We start from the raw sequence: 19150 nt of genomic DNA, 5'->3' as shown, positions 1-19150 counted from the left end.
CTCTGTCGTGCCCGCTGACCATGCCCGCTGATCGTGCCCGCTGACCGTGCCCGCTGACCATTCCCGCTGATCGTGCCCGCTGACCGTGCCCGCTGACCGTGCCCGCTGACCGTGTGGCTGGTGCTGTCCCTATGCAGGGTCGGAAGGGCGGCCTGGTCGGGCTGGAGGCGGCGAGGTCGTCGGGCGGTGCGGCTCCCGACGAGGACGTGCTGCACGAGGAGCGGCGCGTGCAGGACATACTGTCCGGCCAGTGGGCAGGCCCTGCGCCGGTCATCGCCGCCCAGGTCAGCCCCGCACACGGCGGAGTGAGGCGTCGGCCGCGCTGGACCCTGGTTAATACTCGCCTGGTCTGGGTGCCGTCCATGCGGGGCTTGATCTCAACGGGTGTTTGGCGTATAGCTAAGCCACATATTTGTCACTGCAAAAGTTGTATAGTAAAATCGTAGTTTATTTAAGGAAAGTTGCGTTTCGTAAGCGGAAAGGCTTTTAAGTTCTGATACCAGAAGCTAGTAGCTTATCCTCTTGATTTTGTCGCTTCGTTCATTTCTCTCCCGTAACCACTCGCTTGCCGACTGGCAGTCACCTGTCACGTATGCGGCAGCGGTTGCTAAGCTCGTCCCCTTCGCCCGTACCCAGCTCTCTTCGCTAGTGAGCCTCAGTTTTGCGGGTGAGCGGCGGCTCAAGCTGATCGGATGTGCCCAAGCCCATTCGTCCGAGGCGTCCGCTATATGTGCTCGGAATAGCCAGCGTCAGGTTGTTGGTCACATTTCGAAGTCGTTGTGCCCTCGCCGAAACAAAGCACTAGCGTGTTTCGACAAAAAAGATCGCGACAAGCCCTCTTAGCACGCATCGACGTAGGTCTTGGGAATCTCGCCTCCCTCGTATAGCTCCGTCCCATCCCAATCCGCACTGTCTTTGATGCATCTAAAACAGCTCAAGATTAACACAGCTCTAGATGCCTTCGCCGGTCTCGGCGTCTTCCGCATCGTAGTGGAGTGTGTGGGGGCAGGGGGGGGGGGAAGGGGGGGGGGGGGGGGTGGCAGACACCTGCCGATGCCGTACTGGACAGACCGGAGGAAACTATAAAGCAACTAGGCAGTAGGCCGTATATGGTCTGCAACTTTTTTCTCCAGCATCCCTACCCGTTGACCTGCCACATCGATTCGAAGAAGGGCGAACTACGTTTTAGCCGTCCCAGCATAGCTTTGCGTCTGTGGGTCGAGTACAGCGAATGCGGTTCAAAGCACGTCATGGTAACTCCTCAGGTGCACTGTGAGGCTATCCGAGGCCATCTTGCTACCTGCCCTGACCTTGATGTTTAATGACCTTTCAAGTGTGATACGTTTGCACGACAATGATGCTGATGTACGATGAATCTGATTGGGTCGCACAAGAAGTGCTCTCAGCTATGCTATTTGGGTTAGCGGTCGAACTATGTCGCGGCAGGGACCAAATTTTTCAGCTCAGTGGTGGCCAGCCTGGAGTTGGGACCTTCCCAATACCAACACTTAACCACCACGGTACAACGGACTCATTGGGTCACATAGGAGGCCATTCTGAGTCCATTGCGCCCGGCGCAACCGTGTCCCTGCCGACAAGTAACCGTGACTCGTCTCGCATCGCTGGCGGCGCGGTGTGACGCGGCGCCGTCTCACCGCAGGACCTCACCAAGCTGTACCCCAGCCAGAGCAAGGAGAAGGGCGACGACGGCGGCGTCTTCCGCGCCGTCGGCGGCGTCAGCTTTGCCGTCGACGCCGGCGAGGTGTTCGGCCTGCTGGGGCCCAACGGCGCCGGGAAGACCACCACCATGCGCATGGTGATCGCCGAGGAGGCGCCGACGCGCGGCCAGGTGAGGCGCGCCAGCGGCGGCGGCGCTCTCCGCCGCAGCCGGCGGCGGGCTCTGCCGCAGCCGGCGGCGGGCTGTGCCGTAGCCGGCGGCGGGCTCTGCCGCAGCCGGCGGTTGGCTCTGCCGTACTCGGCAGCGGGCTCTGACGTAGCCGGCGATGGGCTCCGCCGCATCACGCCGCTCTCGTGCTCGCTGCGTGATACTGGCGCCCTTTGTCTTCTCAGCCTGCTCGAGCGGCCATTGTAGGCTCATATAGTGTTGGCCGTTGGGCCCAAGCGGCGCTGTGTTGCCGTCACCACGGGTACAATGTCCCGCGGTGTGTGGTCAGACGGCGGCGGGTGCTGGGTCAACAAGCGCACGATGTTCATTCGGGCGGTAGGTGGCCGGTATACACTCTATTGCCGCTAGACCCGCGGGTGGTCCAAGAGTCACAGACACAGCCTGTGCGCGTAAGGACGGAAATGGTGCACGGTTTTGTTCCATGGGGTCATCTGTTGACATGCCATGCAAATTTATTTCGTACACTTGGGACCAAGTAACACAAAATCGTACTTTTTCGCTGGCATACGGAGCCCCTTTGCTGAGGGCAGCTCACGACATGCGTTTGCGACCTACTTCAGTAAACGAGTAATCTGAACTCCGTATTGATCTCAACTAGCCACGGGCCATGGCCGTATCAAGACGTATTAAAATCGCTTTGTAACGACCCGCACATAGTGATATGGCCAAAAATGTGGTGCTGGAGGCATCGCCCACGCCACACTTGTGTACACATCGTTGACCAGACATGGGTGTCCCGTTCTTAAGAATGCCATTGCATGCGCGGATTGCATCGAGTGTCGGGCGACAGAATGCACGTGGACTAATACAGTCACAAGGAAAGTATGCCAGACATGCCGTGAAGCGAATAATCGGACATGGCTTCACATGTGTACACTAGACAGTGCCGTCACCCGTGTACACAGGGCAGTGCCGTCACCCGTGTACACTGGACAGTGCTGTCACCCGTGTACACCGGGCAGTGCCGTCACCCGTGTACACTGAACAGTGCCGTCACCCGTGTACACTGAACAGTGCCGCCACCCGTGTACACTGAACAGTGCCGTCACCCGTGTACACCGGGCAGTGCCGTCACCCGTGTACACTGGACAGTGCCGTCACGTGTGTACATGGGCAGTGCCGTGTACGTGTACACTGGGCAGTGCCGTCGCCCGTGTACACTTGGCAGTGCCGTTACCCATGTACATGGGCAGTGCCATCACCCGTGTACACTGGGCAGTGCCGTCGCCCGTGTACACTTGGCAGTGCCGTTACCCGTGTACATGGGCAGTGCCATCACCCGTGTACACTGAACAGTGCCGTCACCCGTGTACACCGGGCAGTGCCGTCACCCGTGTACACTGAACAGTGCCGTCACCCGTGTACACTGAACAGTGCCGTCACCCGCGTACACCGAACAGTGCCGTCACCCGTGTACACCGGGCAGTGCCGTCACCCGTGTACACTGGACAGTGCCGTCACTCGTGTACACTTGGCAGTGCCGTCACCCGTGTACACTGGGCAGTGCCGTCACCCGTGTACATGGGCAGTGCCATCCCCCGTGTACACTGGGCAGTGCCGTCGCCCGTGTACACTTGGCAGTGCCGTTACCCGTGTACATGGGCAGTGCCATCACCCGTGTACACTGAACAGTGCCGTCACCCGTGTACACTTGGCAGTGCCGTCACCCGTGTACACAGGGGAGTGCCGTCACCTGTGTACACAGGGCAGTGCCGTCACCCGTGGACGTGGGCAGTGCCGTCACCTGTGTACACTTGGCAGTGCCGTCACCCGTGTACATGGGCAGTGCCGTCACTCGTGTACACTTGGCAGTGCCGTCGCCCGTGTACACAGGGCAGTGCGTCAGCCGTGTACACGGGCAGTGCCGTCACCCGTGTACACTGGACAGTGCCGTCACGTGTGTACATGGGCAGTGCCGTGTACGTGTACACTGGGCAGTGTCGTCGCCCGTGTACATGGGCAGTGCCGTCACCCGTGTACATGGGCAGTGCCGTCACCCGTGTACACTGGGCATTGCCGTCACCCGTGTACACTGGGCAGTGCCATCAACTGTGTACGCTGGGACTTGCCGGCACCCTCCGTTTCCATTCGTTGCTGTCGCAGCTGGGTGAACAGTTTCCCGTTAAGTGTCCGTTTCACGAAAAATCGAGACCAGAGCTGAAATTCCGGAGCCATGTGACGCGGGACCTTGACCGTGAGCGGTGTGACCCGGGGCTTTGACCGTGAGCCATGTGCCGTGGGACCTTGACCGTGAGCCATGTGACGCGGGACCTTGACCGTGAGCCATGTGACGCGGGACCTTGACCGTGAACCATGTGACGCGGAACCTTGACCGTGAGCCATGTGACGCGGGACCTTGACCGTGAGCCATGTGACGCGTGACCTTGACCGTGAGCCATGTGACGCGTGACCTTGACCGTGAGCCATGTGACGCGTGACCTTGACCGTGAGCCATGTGACGCGGGACCTTGACCGTGAGCCATGTGACGCGGGACCTTGGCCGTGAGCCATGTGACGCGGGACCTTGACCGTGTGGCTTCTCAGCTCATTCTCTGAAGTCACAACGGAGGCGAGAATCGTTCTCGGTTTTCGGACCGGCCGGCTATTGTCGCCGCCCGGACTGCGGGTGTCACACGGCGGCTTGTTGACTTCTCGCTCGACGGTCCTTTGTGGCGCTGGAAACTCTAGCAGCTGGTATCTATTCAAACAAGTGGCGATGCAGCCAGTTCTGACAAGTTTATGCCGCGTCGACGTGGTGGAAACAATCGTGGTCAGAGCCGGTGCCGTCAATGTGAAAAAACAACACGAGAGAAGAATCGGGTCTCTCAACGTGATTCTGTTTGGCTAGTTTGTTGTGGTTTCTCCTCAAATGTGGATGTCTTGGCGTGTTCTAACAGTTCGGTACTGGGTGACCACTAGCGCCACGGATCGTGCTTCGTTGTCAAATGATTGTTCACTAGTGTCTGTGCGGCTTTGTTTAGCTGTTGCTGTCCAGCCTGATAGCGTATTGTCTCAGCCTCTCCATGGTAGCTATTGTAGACGATATTCCAGGCTGCCAGTGTGTTGTGACAAAGCTATGGTATGTACTCATCAAAAATGACAAAATAAAACGGCCAGGCATACATTCAGTCGGCAAACACGTTGCCTCACGGCACTTTACTCGTCTCTAAATGCGGCCGCTCTGCCACTGGCGACTTGGCTCGAGTTGGCTGCTGGCTAGCTGTCTTGCGCTGGAGCTGTGACTGGCCATCAGCCGTCGGAGGGGAGGGAGAGGACGGCGCGCCTGCCGGTCCTGACCCGCCCCGTCTCCACAGATCGCCATCGCCGGCAGCCTGGTCACCGACAGTCTGTCGGAGGCGTTCAGCAAGGTCGGCTACTGCCCCCAGTTCGACGCTCAGTGGAGATTCATCACCGTGGAGGAGCACCTGCAGTGTTTCGCCCAGATCCGGGGCATCTCACCGGCTGATGTGAGGCAACCCGCCTGCCCTGTTCACGCCGCCGGGCTCGGAGCTGGACTGCCCCGCCCCACCCCCGTGTGTGACCACATCTCGCCCTACGCTGCGCTGCTCTAACGCATGACCCTGCCGCGCCCATCTCGTGGCATCCCAAAGTTCTGGGAACTATTCGCTCGATTTTTGTTCATGGTTCAATGCTACCGAAAAAGTGTCATTCCATATGCCTGGCATTGTTCTGCCCGGCCCGTCCCTGCTCTGCCTCTGCTTGTTTCGTCGTGTCATGCTTAGCCTCGGGCTGCCTTGCTGGGCCGTACCCTACCCCTATCTGACATGCCCTGTCCCGCCCGGTCACCCTGACTGACCTTATCCCTATCAGCCACCACCCACACGGGTCGAAGAAGCTCCGCCATTAGTGATCGCGCCCTTAGCAACTTTGCTTTGAGATGGACACCGTTGTGTTTTTGTAAGGACTCGGACGGTGATGACGTCGAATGGCTGCTGATGACGTGAGATGAGGGGACGGGAGTGCACGGGCTGGTGGTTTTGTTCCCAGAGTAGGCGTGTTACCCACGTCATGGAAAAGTTGCTCATGCGTAAACGTTTAAGATGTTGCGCATACACCGCCTGTGGCCCCAAAGATCGCTTCAACAGAAAGTAGCTGAGGAATATGGAGCAGGCTTCCTTGCGGTCATTGTAAACTTGGTCATAAGTTTGGCAATACATGTCGAGAGGTCAGATGTTGTAGATTCTCCGCCAAACTTGAGCCAAGACCACCAAAGGCGTCCTGAGTGCGAGGGTTATCCTTTCAGAGCTAATCACTTGTTAATCGCGAGGCTTGTGTCCTTCACTCCATAAGCACAGCACGTCGATGAAGCTTAATAGCTTGGTAATGATAATAATGAGGTTGATAATGTTTATAGTGAGGTTGATAATGTTTAAAATGAGGTCGGTGATGTTAATGAGTTTAACAATGTGATCGCATGGTGTCAATGTCGCGTCCGCATGCCTAAATGCCGCCTAGGACCTGTGCAGATGATGCCAAATTACGCTTTAGTTCTCGACCCATGTCATGTCTATCCGATGCGTGCCGTGTGGAGCCGCGTCAGCTGTGAACGCGCCGTGTGGACCCGTGTCGGCCGTGGACGCCGTTTGCCCACCTGACCGGCTCCTCCCCTCCCGCCGCGCAGTCGAAGCTGGTGGCGCGGCACTACATCGAGGGTCTGCAGGTCGGCGAGCACGCGGCAAAGCGCAGCCAACACTGCTCGGGTGGCACGCGCCGCAAGCTCAGCTACGCACTCAGCATGCTGGGCGAGCCACGCATCGTGCTGCTGGACGAGCCGTCCACCGGCATGGACCCGCAGTCCAAGCGCTTCCTCTGGGACACGATCGCGGCCGGCTTCCAGGGCGAGCGGGGCGCCATCCTGACCACCCACTCGATGGAGGAGGCGGACGCGCTCTGTACGCGGCTCGGTATCATGGTGCGCGGCAGTCTCAGGTGCGTTGTGTGCTGTCCCCGGCCCCGGCCCCGGCCCCGGCCCCGGCCCCGGTGCCGTCACAACAGCGGCGTCACCAGCGGTGTCCAGCCGGGAGCACGAGGGGCAGTGGGATTAGCGTAATACATAGTTATGTATGATGCAATTCGTCACGATTCCCTTAAAATGCATGTTCACGACCACTTGCAATTTGACTAGTGATACGACGTCGAGTTTTTATCGCAAGCACGAGTAATATTGATGTTTTGTATTGCCAGAAGAAAGAATCATGATGTTTGCCACGTTTTTTTGCGCATAATTAGATGAATAGACTCTTTTAGCACTAATATTTCTGCAACTTAAAAGGAGTTTCCACATTTTGGGGTGTTTTGAACTAAAATAACCACCTCGAAGACCATCCGGTGCAGTTTACAGCCCTGCCCTTCTTAAGATCTAAATCCCTCTAGTTTCTGAGGTACACACCCGTGAAGGTGTGCACAATATATCGTTGAGACTGTTTCACTGCAAGTTCACCCGAGCATCCATAACTCCATAATATCGTCATTCAGATCCTGCTAGTTCAATAGCCATGCGCCGATCAAGGCCAATACAAATGTATTAGTCGAGTCGCTCATATCGGGCGTTCGTGAGCACGATTCGAGAGGTAACGGCCGGTGTATGTACTGAATGACTGCGATGATCATTTTGAGGGACACAATAGAGATACCATTGAGCCTTTGCTCATGCCACCTGGGGCGAAAAAGAATGTCGGGTGACAGGGTGTAATAACTGGACAGGGGCTGTATGTTCCGGTTGAGCTTGTCCCGGAACATGCCCAGATGGCCACGGGTCGTGTCAGTCGGCTCGGGCCCACAGCGCTATGGTCGCGTGCCGTGGCCGGGGGCCCATGGTCACTGCATTATGATTTCTTTCACCGCGCTAATATTGCACTAACAGCACTTAAGTCACGTGCTTTTGAAACATAACGGACCTTCAATAAGAATATGATGGTGGAAATGGATTTACCGGGATGGTCCAGTATGGCGGGTTAAGTAGGCATGCCGCCACGGAGAAAGCCTGTGACTCTGGGGACTATCCAGGGGCTTCGAGAGTCTCGTTCTACCTCTAGTTTAGCTGCGTGACCGCCACATCTGTCGTGGTGAAAGAAGTTGTATAAAGTGCAGGAGGACGTGACCATATTTGTCTTGAGCACGCAAGATCTTGAGCTAACTTTTTTGACGTCCTTTTGCTCGTGACTTGGGAGGAAATTCTGAGCGCTCATATTTTCGGAGGCCAATAAAATCTTAGACATGAAGCTTTGAGGTGAGTTCGGCAGCCTTAGCGTCAGGAGGAAGCTCATCATATCTAAAACATCATCGACGAATCATAACTTAATAAAGTTTGTGATATTTTGTGCGGTGATGATCACGTAATCACACATAATCCACCAAATCCACCAAATCCATAAAATGCTGGTGAGGCTTAAAGGAAAGCAATAAGAGCAACATGGCACATGAGGAAAAGTTACCGTCGAGGTAATTTTACCTTATTTTAGATTGGTAACCTAACACGCAAGGATTTCTGCAACAACCTCAGATATGGGGTAAACTAGGATACATCAATCTTAAATCTGAAAAAAGACAACCTCTTGTCTTGGGGAGACCGGCCACCTGGGGCGGTGGATCGATTGCTCCTGTGGACAGCCTATCGCTGGCCGACTGACTCGCTGCCGTCCGTTTCAAGGTGCCTGGGCTCGACGCAGCACCTAAAGAACAAGTACGGCGGCGGCTACGTGCTGGAGATGAAGCTGGTGAGCGGCCCTGCGGCTGACGTAGCCGACCGTCTAGAAAAGGTGAGTGAGGCGGCAACGCCTGCCGACCCCAGACTCCGCCCGGTGGTCCGGGGCAGGCCCAACACCCCGACGGCCGTCCTGGACCGCTACCACCCGAGCGCTCTGCTCCATCTCAGGCCAACCAGAAAGGTCACCATGAAGTTTTGGGCGCTTGAACTTGTCAAACTGACGCGGTTAAATAGATGAGGATCTCGCGAGGCTCATCAGTCTTAGACACGGGCGCATCCCTGTGGAGCCGGACCTTTCGTGGAAGGCCGACCCGCGCGTGGAGGACCGGCACATCCGTGTGCAGCGTTCGCGTCCGAGCGGAAGTCCCTCCGACCCGGCGCCATCGCCGCTCTCGCCGGTTCCATTAGGCCGAAGCGTGGCACTCGCGGCCGCCGCCGGCTGTATCCGACCAGCCCTCACGGCCGCCGCCGGCCGTGTCCGGCCAGCCTCCACGGCCGCCGCCGGCCGTGTCCGACCGGCCCTCACGGCTGCCGCCGGCCGTGTCCGGCCAGCCCTCACGGGTGCCGCCGGCCGTGTCCGACCAGCCCTCACGGCTGCCGCCGGCCGTGTCCGGCCAGCCTTCACGGCCGCCGCCGGCCGTGTCCGACCAGCCCTCACGGCTGCCGCCGGCTGTGTCCGGCCAGCCTCCGCGGCCGCCGCCGGCCGTGTCCGACCAGCCCTCACGGCTGCCGCCGGCCGTGTCCGGCCAGCCCTCACGGCCGCCGCCGGCCGTGTCCGACCAGCCCTCACGGCCGCCGCCGGCTGTGTCCGGCCAGCCTCCGCGGCCGCCGCCGGCCGTGTCCGGCCAGCCCTTACGGCCGCCGCTTTAGACGGGCGGCGGCGCGGTGTCTCCACCGACGATCCATCCTCGTTCTCTTTATTGGCTGTGCGCGGCGGCGGCCGTTCCTCATCGGTGGGCACGTGGCGGGGGATTTATCGGCCGGCGCGCCCCGATCTATTCGGAACGAGCCCGGCGCCGCCACCAAGATGGAAACCGACCTGTCGCCCCGCCGGGCCGCCGACGAAGACGGTAGGGCGGCCGGCCCGCTCCAGCCCGTTCCGGCCAGGTGGACTGCCACGCGGGTTTGCGGACAGCTGGGGGGGGGGGGGGAGAGGGGGGGGGGGATGGTTGCAGCGCGCACCGGCTCGCCAGCGCACGCAAACGCACGCGTTCGCACAGTACGATAGTTATGGGCCAGGTGCTGGTTACGGCTCCGTGCCATTTCAGGTGGCCCGTGTACAGGTCGCGCGCGGTTCACTTGCCTGAATCTTTAGACAAGCTGCGATATCGTAGTGTGCCTTACATTTCAGTTGCCCGCCTTGCGCGCTGAGGTCGCAGCATAGCTTTTTTACGTGTCTGAATCATGTGTGGCTAATGCTACAGATAGCAGCATGTGGCTGATGCTACAGACTGGAGCCTGCAGGCCTTCCGCCACTCCTCGGTTGGGTTGTGGATCAATCCGCGTACCTGGTCGTCTGTCATGCCGTGTTTCTCCTCTACCCTGGACATCTGTTGACCGCCTGTCATCTGCCTGTCAGGCCGTGTTTCCGCTCTACCCTGGCCACCCTTTGACGGTCTGTCACCCGCACGTCAGGCCGTGTTTCCGCTCTACCCTGGACACCTACTGACCGTCTGTCACCTGTCTGTCAGGCCGTGTTTCCGCTTTACTCTGGACACCTGTTGACTGTCTCCCGCCTGTCTGTCAGGCCGCGCCTCTGCTCTACCCTGGCCACCCGTTGACCGTCTGTCACCCGCACGTCAAGCCGTGTGCCAGCCACCTTTCGGGCCGAAGCCGGGTCGTCTGCCCGGCCGTTGCGGCAGGCCGGCCGCTGACTGGCGCCCGTCCCTCCGCAGGTGCAGCGACTGGTGAGCGAGCTGTTTGCCTCCGCCGTCGTCGAGGAGAACTACGGCGAGAGGCTGCGGTACAGCATTCCGCAGGAGGACGTGGACTGCCTGTCGCGCGGCTTCGGCGCCCTCCAGGACGGTGAGCGGATGTCCGGCGGATGTCCGGATGATGACGGCTGCCGGCCGGCCTGACACGGTCCCCGGGCCAGGCTGCGGACGGTAGGCTTACTCGGCAAAAGTATAGCATCGGAGAACGTGCGAGGCATCGCTGAGCTCGGCAGATAGTTCCTTTGACGGCTGGAAGCAGCCCATTTCTGTGTGAGCACGGGCCGGATCAGGTGGGCAGGCCAGCGTAGCTAGGTAATGATTGGCCGACCAGGGTCAGCTTCGTGTAGGGAGGTCAGTGCCCCGGGCCATTATAAGCAAACCAATGTCAGGTTAGTGTGAACAGGTCAGTGCCGTTAAATCAACGTCCTCAAGTCATTGTCACCGGGCCGGCTCCATGGGGCCAATGTGGTCAGGTCATTCGCCTGGTCAGCACCAGGGCGTCGGTGATGCTAGGCCAGTGACGCCATGGCAGGTGTCACTGCCAGACCAGTGGCTTCAGGTCACTGTCAGCACGCCATTGTTAGCAGGCCAAACTCAACAGGACGTTTTCGGCAGGTCACGGTCGTCAGGCCATTGTCGGTAGGTCTCGTTCGTCAGGTCATTGTCGGTAGGTCTCGTTCGTCAGGTCATTGTCGGCAGGTCTCGTTCGTCAGGTCATTGTCGGCAGGTCATGGCCGTCAGGTCATTGTAGGCCTATCAGTGTCGTCAGGCCGGTGTCGTCAGGCTTTTCACCACTTCGACGTGGCCTCCGTCGCCCAGGCCGGACGCTATTGACACGGAAAACACCGTCGCCCGGCGGCGCCGTCCGGCGGACGTGCGCAGCGAATGACGTCTGAACGGATCCGGAAAATAGATTACACTGCCGGAACGCCATTTCTGGGACTGCGCGACCTGTTCTCAATAATTGGTGTCGCCGCTTTCGTATTCCAGACATGCTACGACACGACCAGCACCAAATCATTCCGTGCTTGTGTATTCTTTCGCTTTGCAGTGCAGCCGACAGTCCAATAACCAGGGCCGATGTGCTCGGAACATCCCAGCTCGAGGCTGTTCGCGGCTTGCCCCAGGCGCTTCGATGATTTTCGTCTCAGTGGGTCAGGTCGCGTCGCCCACGCCGGCACAGCGGGCGCGATGGTTTTGAAGTTGCGCCGTCTCCCGCCTTAAAGGGATCCATCTGGCTCGCTCCCACAGCAAGACGCGCCGGGGTGGGCTCCGACTCCGCCTCTGGCCGCCAAAGTCTGGAGCGACGCCCGGACCTGGCGGGCGCCGGGGTCCGGCTCGGGCGCCCCGTCCGCCCGGCCTCAGTTGCGCTGGTGTCCGCCCACAACGCTTGCAATTAACTTGTTGGGCTCAGTCGGGCGGACGGCGTCTGGGACGCGGCCGGCCGCAATCTGATCAGAGCCCGTCTGATTGCCACAATATGGCCGTCCTGGAAACAAATGATGACCCTGGACGCAATTTGTTGGTGCTGGTGGATGCCGGGATCACGCAACAGCTCAGTGAACCAGCGGATCGTCAGTAACTCTGTGGACCAGTGGATCGTCAGTACCTCAGTGGATCAGTTTGATCGTCAGTACATCAGTGAACCAGCGGATCGTCAGTAACTCTGTGGACCAGTGGATCGTCAGTACCCCAGTGGATCAGTGGATCGTCAGTACCTCAGTGGACCAGCGGATCGTCACTACCTCAGTGGACCAGTGGATCGTCAGTACCTCAGTGATCAGTGGATTGTCAGTACCTCAGTGGATCAGTGGATCGTCAGTACCTCAGTGGACCAGCCAATCGTCAGTACCTCAGTGAACCAGCCAATCGTCAGTACCTCAGTGGACCAGCCAATCGTCAGTACCTCAGTGAACCAGCCAATCGTCAGTACCTCAGTGAACCAGCTTATCGTCAGAACGTCGGTGCATCAGTGGATCGTCAGTACCTCAGTGGATCAATGGATCGTTAGTACCTCAGTGGATCAGTGGATCGTCAGTACCTCAGTGGATCAGTGGATCGTCAGTAACTCAGTGGATCAGTGGATCGTCAGTACCTCAGTGGACTAGTGGATCGTTAGGACCTCAGTGGACCATCGTTAGTACCTCAGTGGATCAGTGGATCGTCAGTACATCAGTGGATCAACGGATCGTCAGTACCTCGGTGGATCAGCGGATCGTCAGTATCTCAGTGGATCAGTGGATTGTCAGTATCTCAGTGGATCAGTGGATCGTCAGTACCTCAGTGGATCAGTGGTTCGTCAGTACCTCAGTGAACCAGTGGATCGTCAGTACCCCAGTGGATCAGTGGATCGTCAGTACCTCAGTGGACCAGTGGGTCGTCAGTACCCCAGTGGATCAGTGGATCGTCAGCACCTCAGTGGACCAGTGGGTCTTCAGTACCTAGTGTCCGGCCGAGCCGGTCCGAGTCATCTCATTAACCCTGACCTACTCTGATGTGCTATACTTGCGGCCTCGCTTGGCGCGACCATGCTACGCGTAAAAGTAAGGTACTGCGTAAAAGTAAGGTGCACGTCAAGTTATCGGGAATGTGCAGGACGGTCTTCGGAAAAATGTCATTAAATCGGGTCATTCTTGTCTGTGATTTGATCTGCAGAGTTGTCACGCTGTCTCCAGAGCTCAAACTCTGGAGTTTGACCTTCGTTAAGCAGGCCTTTGTTGGAAGTTAAGTTGTTAACGATACGTCCACCCCTGGGGTCCCATTGAATCATTGGGATGCTATCAGTTTCATTTTACGGAACTAGGCCATTGTCCTGTTCGGTGTGGTCTGTACTGATTTCATCGCTTTGGCCCAGCGTGGTGCGGGTGGGTAGGATTGAGTCCGGTCCGGTGTAAAGCGTCGGTATGGTGGTGCGGTGCAGCCGTATTCGTGTTTCTCCGGTTTGCTCCCGCGTGGCGCAATGAACGCCCAGCCATGAGCTGTGGGCCGCCGTCGCCGGCCGACAGCATCAGTCCAGCCCGGCCCGGAGCCGTGGACGCCGGGCCCCGCCGCGCTTCCGCGTCACGTGATCTGACGGGCCGCCGGCCGTGCCCCCTGACCTGCCGCCCTCCCGGGTCACGTGATCTGGCGGGCCGCCGGCCGTGCCCGCTGACCTGCCGCGCCCCGGGTCACGTGATCTGGCGGTCCATCTGCCGTGCCCGCTGAATCGGCGCTCCTGTTTTCAGCCAAGGCGCGCCTGGGTCTGGAGGAGTACAGCCTGAGCCAGACGACGCTGGAGCAGGTGTTCCTGAGGTTCGCGCGGGAGCAGGAAGGCCTGTGACGCGGCCGCCGTATCACAGCGGCTGCTGCGGCGCGAACACACGGCTGGCCCTGCTTCCCGCTAACAACGCCTCCGAACTTCCGGCATTTTAGGAGGGCTTCGGATGGGATGGTGCCAAAAGAATACCGCTAAAAGATGTCAATGTTGTGATGGCGTCCTGCCGCAACACAAGTTGGTGTTGTTCAGCTGTAATTTGCTGCGCCGTTGTGATTTGTTGAGCTGATCAAGGTACTTCATGGGTGACGCCAGTAAATCTGTCGATGAGCTTTATCGAATTGTGTAGTTGCATGTGTCAAGACGGCTGAGCAAGGCATGCCGTGTCTGAGGTTGTTTCTGCGTTGAGGTAAATCCATTCTTAAATTAGTGTGCTAGGATATTGGTTGAGGCTTTCGGGTTTCGGCTGGGGTTATGGATGGGTAAGATAGCGATAGCACTTTCATGTCCTAGCCATACAAGTTCAAAACTGTCGCTCTTTTTCTTTTTCCCGTCATCACCTCCAGTGTGGCCTCCATTATCTGCGTCTGATCCAGTCGCTCCATGGCCCATTCTTTTGTTATGTTGTCTGTTGTTGTTACCCGGTGTGTTGTTATTCCTGTGGCATGTATCGCAGCCGGGCCTACTGGTGCCGTTCGGGATCCCTGTGGCGCGAGGGGGATGTCTACCTCGCCCCACCCCGCCGTGCTGTGCACGTATGGCACGAGGAGACGTTTCTTCCTCCCCACCCCGCCGTTCAATGCATGTATGGCACGAGGAGATGCTTATCCCTCTCCACCCCGCCGTCCAGTGCATGTATGACACGAAAAGACGTCCTGCTCGCCCCACCCCGCCGTCCAGTGCATGTGTGGCGCGAGGAGACGTCTTCCTCGCGCCACCCCGCCGTCCAGTGCACATGTGGCGCGAGGAGACGTCTTCCTCGCGCCACCCCGCCGTCCAGTGCACATGTGGCGCGAGGAGACGTCTTCCTCGTCCCACCCCGCCGTCCAGTGCATGTGTGGCGCGAGGTGGCGTCTTCCTCGCGTCACCCCGCCGTCCAGTGCATGTATGACACGAAAAGACGTCCTGCTCGCCCCACCCCGCCGTCCAGTGCACATGTGGCGCGAGGAGACGTCTTCCTCGTCCCACCCCGCCGTCCAGTGCATGTGTGGCGCGAGGTGGCGTCTTCCTCGCGTCACCCCGCCGTCCAGTGCATGTAAGGCAAGAGGAGACACTGTTGCCAGGTGGCTCCCAGCTGTGCGTAGACTCAGGACGAGTGGGCAGGTGTCACGGAGTCAGACTTGTAGCACAGAAAACTCTCAAAAAATGCTGCGCCGTTCTTTTCGCTGTCCCAGCTTGTCTAATGTCGCTGCTGTTGCTGTTTGTCCTTTGCAGTCGTGTTAAGATGCGTAATTTTACTAATGGTTTTTACGGCTTGGCGTGCAGCCTGCATTGCATTTCATGGACTGTGTGCTGGATGTTTCAATCGCCGCTATGCCACACACAATTACGAAACATTGTGGATATTCTGGGATGTGCTGTGTGTACGTAGGTATTGTATATCACAAGGTATTGTAATTTTGCAACGTTTTGCGCATTCCTAGTGTGTTTATTACATATGGGAAATGGTGCACAGATGATCCGCATATGTATTTTTAACGTGAATGGAATCTAAGCTCTGAGCTACAGACATCTGTGTGCCTTGAGCACCTTGCACTCTGCGAATAAAGCTCGCCCCGTCGCGCCGATCTTTCCGACGTTAGTCGATGAAGGCCGCGTTAGACAAGTCGTTTATTAGGCTCCATGTATAAAACATGACTTCCAGCGACACTGACCTACGGTGCATGCTCGGCGGCGCCCAGCAGCACTGACCGTCGTGCCGACGCTGCGCGCGCGCTGGGCGCCTCCAGCGGCGCGGCCGGCTGCTGAAGCTGCAGCGGGCTCGAGCCAGCACTGGCACGGTGGCGACCGCGACGCCCGAGGCCCGACGGGCTCTGCGCGCGCCGCGGCGACCCTCCGCGTGGACGGGCTTGGCGCACTGCCCCGGACCAGTATGACGTCCGCAGCCCACCGGGGACCCAGGCTCGGTATAACGCCAGAGTCACACTGCAGATCCGGGGTCGGTATGACGCCAGAGTCACACTGCAGATCCGGGCTCGGTATGACGCCAGAGTTATACTGCGAATCCGGGCTCGGTGTGACGCCAGAGTCATACTGCGGATCCGGGCTCGGTATGACGTCAAAGTCATACTGCGAATCCGGGCTCGGTATGACGCCGGAGTTATACTGCCGACCCGGGGCTCAGTATGACGCCAGAGTCATACTGCGGACCCGGGGCTCGGTATGACGCCAGAGTCACACCGAGGACCCGGGGCTCCGTGTGACGCCAGAGTCACACTGCGGACCCGGGGCTCGGTGTGACACCGGGGTCACACCGAGGACACGGGGCTCGGTGTGAAGCAGGAGTCACACTGAGGGCCCGGCGCTCGGAATGACACCGGGGTCACACTGAGGACCCGGGGCTTGGTGTGGCGCCAGAGTCACACTGAGGACCCGGGGCTCGGTGTGACGTTACTGCCAGGCCGGAGACCCGGGGCTGACCAGGATCCCGTCGGGAAGACGACCCTGGACAGATGAATGGGTCAGAAGCTCGTGACAAGGACGCGGCCAAGCGTCATCGGATGGCCCGCCCCGATGGCAGCGGAACACTGCGCGAGCGGGACATGGCGCCGCTGCCGACCAACGCGGGCCGGCCGGCTGCTCCGCGCGCGCGCGAGCTGGATGGGTGAATCAACAGCCAACACTCACCGCGTGCACACCAGCCACCGGACGGTCGCCTCTTCGGCTCGTCCACAGCGGCGGACACACACAAAACACCGCGCCAAACACGCAAACAAGTCACGATATTCAACAGTCAACAACATGAAAGAAACGCACTCGAAATGGAGTCAATGAGTAGCAAGGCCAGACGTCTCAGAGCGGCCAGGGCCGCCAGGAAACGGGTGGGCTTTGCTGCCGCGTGTCACTGGGGCGACAGGACCCTCGCCTAAAGCCGGGGCGGCGGCGGCGTCAGTCGAGTGAGGGCAGCCGAGCCGCCAGGCGACGGTTAACGCCACCACGCCGGGACGCTGCCGATGACGCCGCAGCGAGACCGTAGCGCCGCACGCCGACCGCAGACGGAGGAGAGCCACCGGCCGCGCGGCCCGCCGCCGGCCCGCCGCCACACGCCATCACACCTTAGTCTCGCGCAGGTCGACCCCCTCAATGTCTATCAGATCGGTCTTTTTGTGCCGCAGCCAGTAGGTCACCATCTTGCCCTTGCCCTGCGAAAAGTGACGCACCATCAGTGACTGCACTCTGAGAGACGACTCTGGCGAGCAGAGAACCGTTCGACGATACAGCGCGAGATGCTTCTTCCCGGCGAGCAAATGCAAAGCAAATGCCAGGGCTATTCTTTAGCACTTGACATAGCCCATACATACATTTGATACAGCAGCACGGAGTGCAGCGTTAGACCTGTATAGACTGCTGTGCTTGGGCGCCGGGGTAGCCTCGCGCCTTGTTTCTACACCATCTCTGTTCTCTATTCATCGTGTCGCGGGATAGACATCTTTCCGCGGGCGAAATTGTCAGAAAGGTGTTTGTGGTTCCGTCTCTGCCGCGTTTTACAAGTACTACAGAGGCGCACACAGCCGGACGGTACGCGAGTGCCGACTGCTCCATTATCAAATATGGCAGCCCTCGGGCACCGAGGGAAAACATCAAATAGGAGTGCCCAAGGGCGCAGCTGTTTGACGCTCGCTACAACGCACTAAAACGTGACACAAGCACGCCACGAGAAAAGGCAATACAGACATCCCGGCCTGGACGGCTGGTGCTCGCTGCGCGGGGCCCCAGCGAGGACTGCTGAGGTACCCGCCCCTACAAACTGCTTAGTAAGCTTTCGTTATTGCACAGCGATTTCTCCGCTTTAACACACTCATGCTTCAGTACGACCGTTCAGGTCACGTGTCAAAGTAATATGGCTTCTGTTCGGAGTAAGCGGGCGTCCTCAGGCGCTCACTATAAGACACGAGTCCCGAACGACTTACAAACCACGGTGTGCCTCAATATAGTGCGCGGATAACAGATGTGTGCACTATACGTAGCACATGCTTCATAGTGTAGCTTGCTTGCGATATTCCCTCGAGGTATAGCCACCAATATGATTATCATGACGTGCTATTAGAAGTGATGTCTGTTGGAGGTTCTGTGGCGAGGTCCCCAACCCTTTATATGAGTAAAAAATTAAAGTCTTATCACTGTTCACTTCTAGTCTAATCAAGTCAGTGAATAAGAGAAAGCGTGTTAGTGGCTGATAAAATAACCGTCGATATGCCTCAGCAGATACATCCGCCCAGATTTCAGTGGAAGCTCGGGATGTCGTCTCTGCGAGCCTGCCGATAGCCAACGGTCCGCATGTCTGGATGACGAGCCGTCCGCCTGTCCGCGTCAACGGATAACGAGGCGTGAATAACGAGGTGTACGTGTGCGCGTGCGCGCGCGCGTGCGTGCGTGCGTGCGTGCGTACATGTGCCAGTGGGCAATGGAGCGCCCGTCTGTGTTCGTCGTGGATAGCGGAGCTAACGGAGCGCAAGCCTATGTGGGTCAGTGGACAGCAAGACCGGCTCGTGAACAACGGGGCGGCAGCCTGTCTTTGGTGTCGGTGGATTATGAGACACCCACGTGTACTGATGTGCAATAGGTATGTGGTAGGGGCGGATAACGAGTCTACGGCGTCGGTAGCTAACAAGTCGGTGGTGTCGGTGAATAACAAGCCTGTGGTGTCGGTGGATAACGAGCCTGTGGTGTCGGTGGATGATGAGTCTCTGGTGTCAGCGGATGAGTCTCCGTTGCCGGTGGATGACGAGTCTCTGATATCGGTGGATAACGGGGCGCCCGTCTGTGTGCGTCGGCGGTCGGCGGCCCGCCGGCGGTCACTGTACGCCGAGGTCGGCGATCGATGTTTGTACCGGCCGGTGGCGCAGCCAGGCCGCGCTGGCCGACTCTCACAGGCGGTCCCCAGCCCCGCGCCCAGCCCTGGGCTGGTGAGGCGGCGGCCCCAACGGCCCGCGCCGCTCACGCCGCTCACGCCGCAGCAGGACTCCTCCGCCGATTCGCCGCGCCACTGCGAGGCCGGAGGACTCGCGCAGGAACGGCGACAGCAAAGGATGGGGAGAAGCCGGGGGTCTTCGAATGAGCGGGCGGGTTTAGGGCTGCTGTTTCACTGGGGAGGTTCCGGTGCGTGCTCT

The 19150-nt window shown here is 58.9% G+C and overlaps 2 protein-coding genes across 2 annotated transcripts in view; one reads left to right on the top strand and one right to left on the bottom strand.

The window, feature by feature from the left end:
* Positions 1-14919, top strand: part of LOC119099416 (phospholipid-transporting ATPase ABCA1) — a 50884-nt gene extending 35965 nt beyond the window's left edge. Inside the window, exons 23-29 of the mRNA XM_037222560.1 lie at positions 138-284; positions 1661-1849; positions 5221-5373; positions 6549-6856; positions 8577-8685; positions 10529-10658; positions 13792-14919. Of these exons, the coding sequence (XP_037078455.1) occupies positions 138-284; positions 1661-1849; positions 5221-5373; positions 6549-6856; positions 8577-8685; positions 10529-10658; positions 13792-13886 (1131 nt within the window). The 3' untranslated portion in view covers positions 13887-14919. The remainder of the gene's footprint in view (positions 1-137; positions 285-1660; positions 1850-5220; positions 5374-6548; positions 6857-8576; positions 8686-10528; positions 10659-13791) is intronic.
* Positions 14920-15859: 940 nt separating this feature from the next.
* Positions 15860-19150, bottom strand: part of LOC119099116 (atrial natriuretic peptide receptor 2) — a 35422-nt gene continuing 32131 nt past the window's right edge. The window contains exon 8 of the mRNA XM_037222198.1: positions 15860-17182. Coding sequence (XP_037078093.1) covers positions 17090-17182 — 93 coding nt within the window. The 3' untranslated portion in view covers positions 15860-17089. The remainder of the gene's footprint in view (positions 17183-19150) is intronic.

Source organism: Pollicipes pollicipes, unplaced genomic scaffold (assembly GCF_011947565.3).
Source record: "Pollicipes pollicipes isolate AB1234 unplaced genomic scaffold, Ppol_2.1 Scaffold_4740;HRSCAF=5597_pilon_pilon_pilon, whole genome shotgun sequence".
In the NCBI taxonomy this organism is placed as follows: Eukaryota; Metazoa; Arthropoda; class Thecostraca; order Pollicipedomorpha; family Pollicipedidae; genus Pollicipes; species Pollicipes pollicipes.
This window is presented reverse-complemented; position numbering and strand designations above follow the sequence as displayed.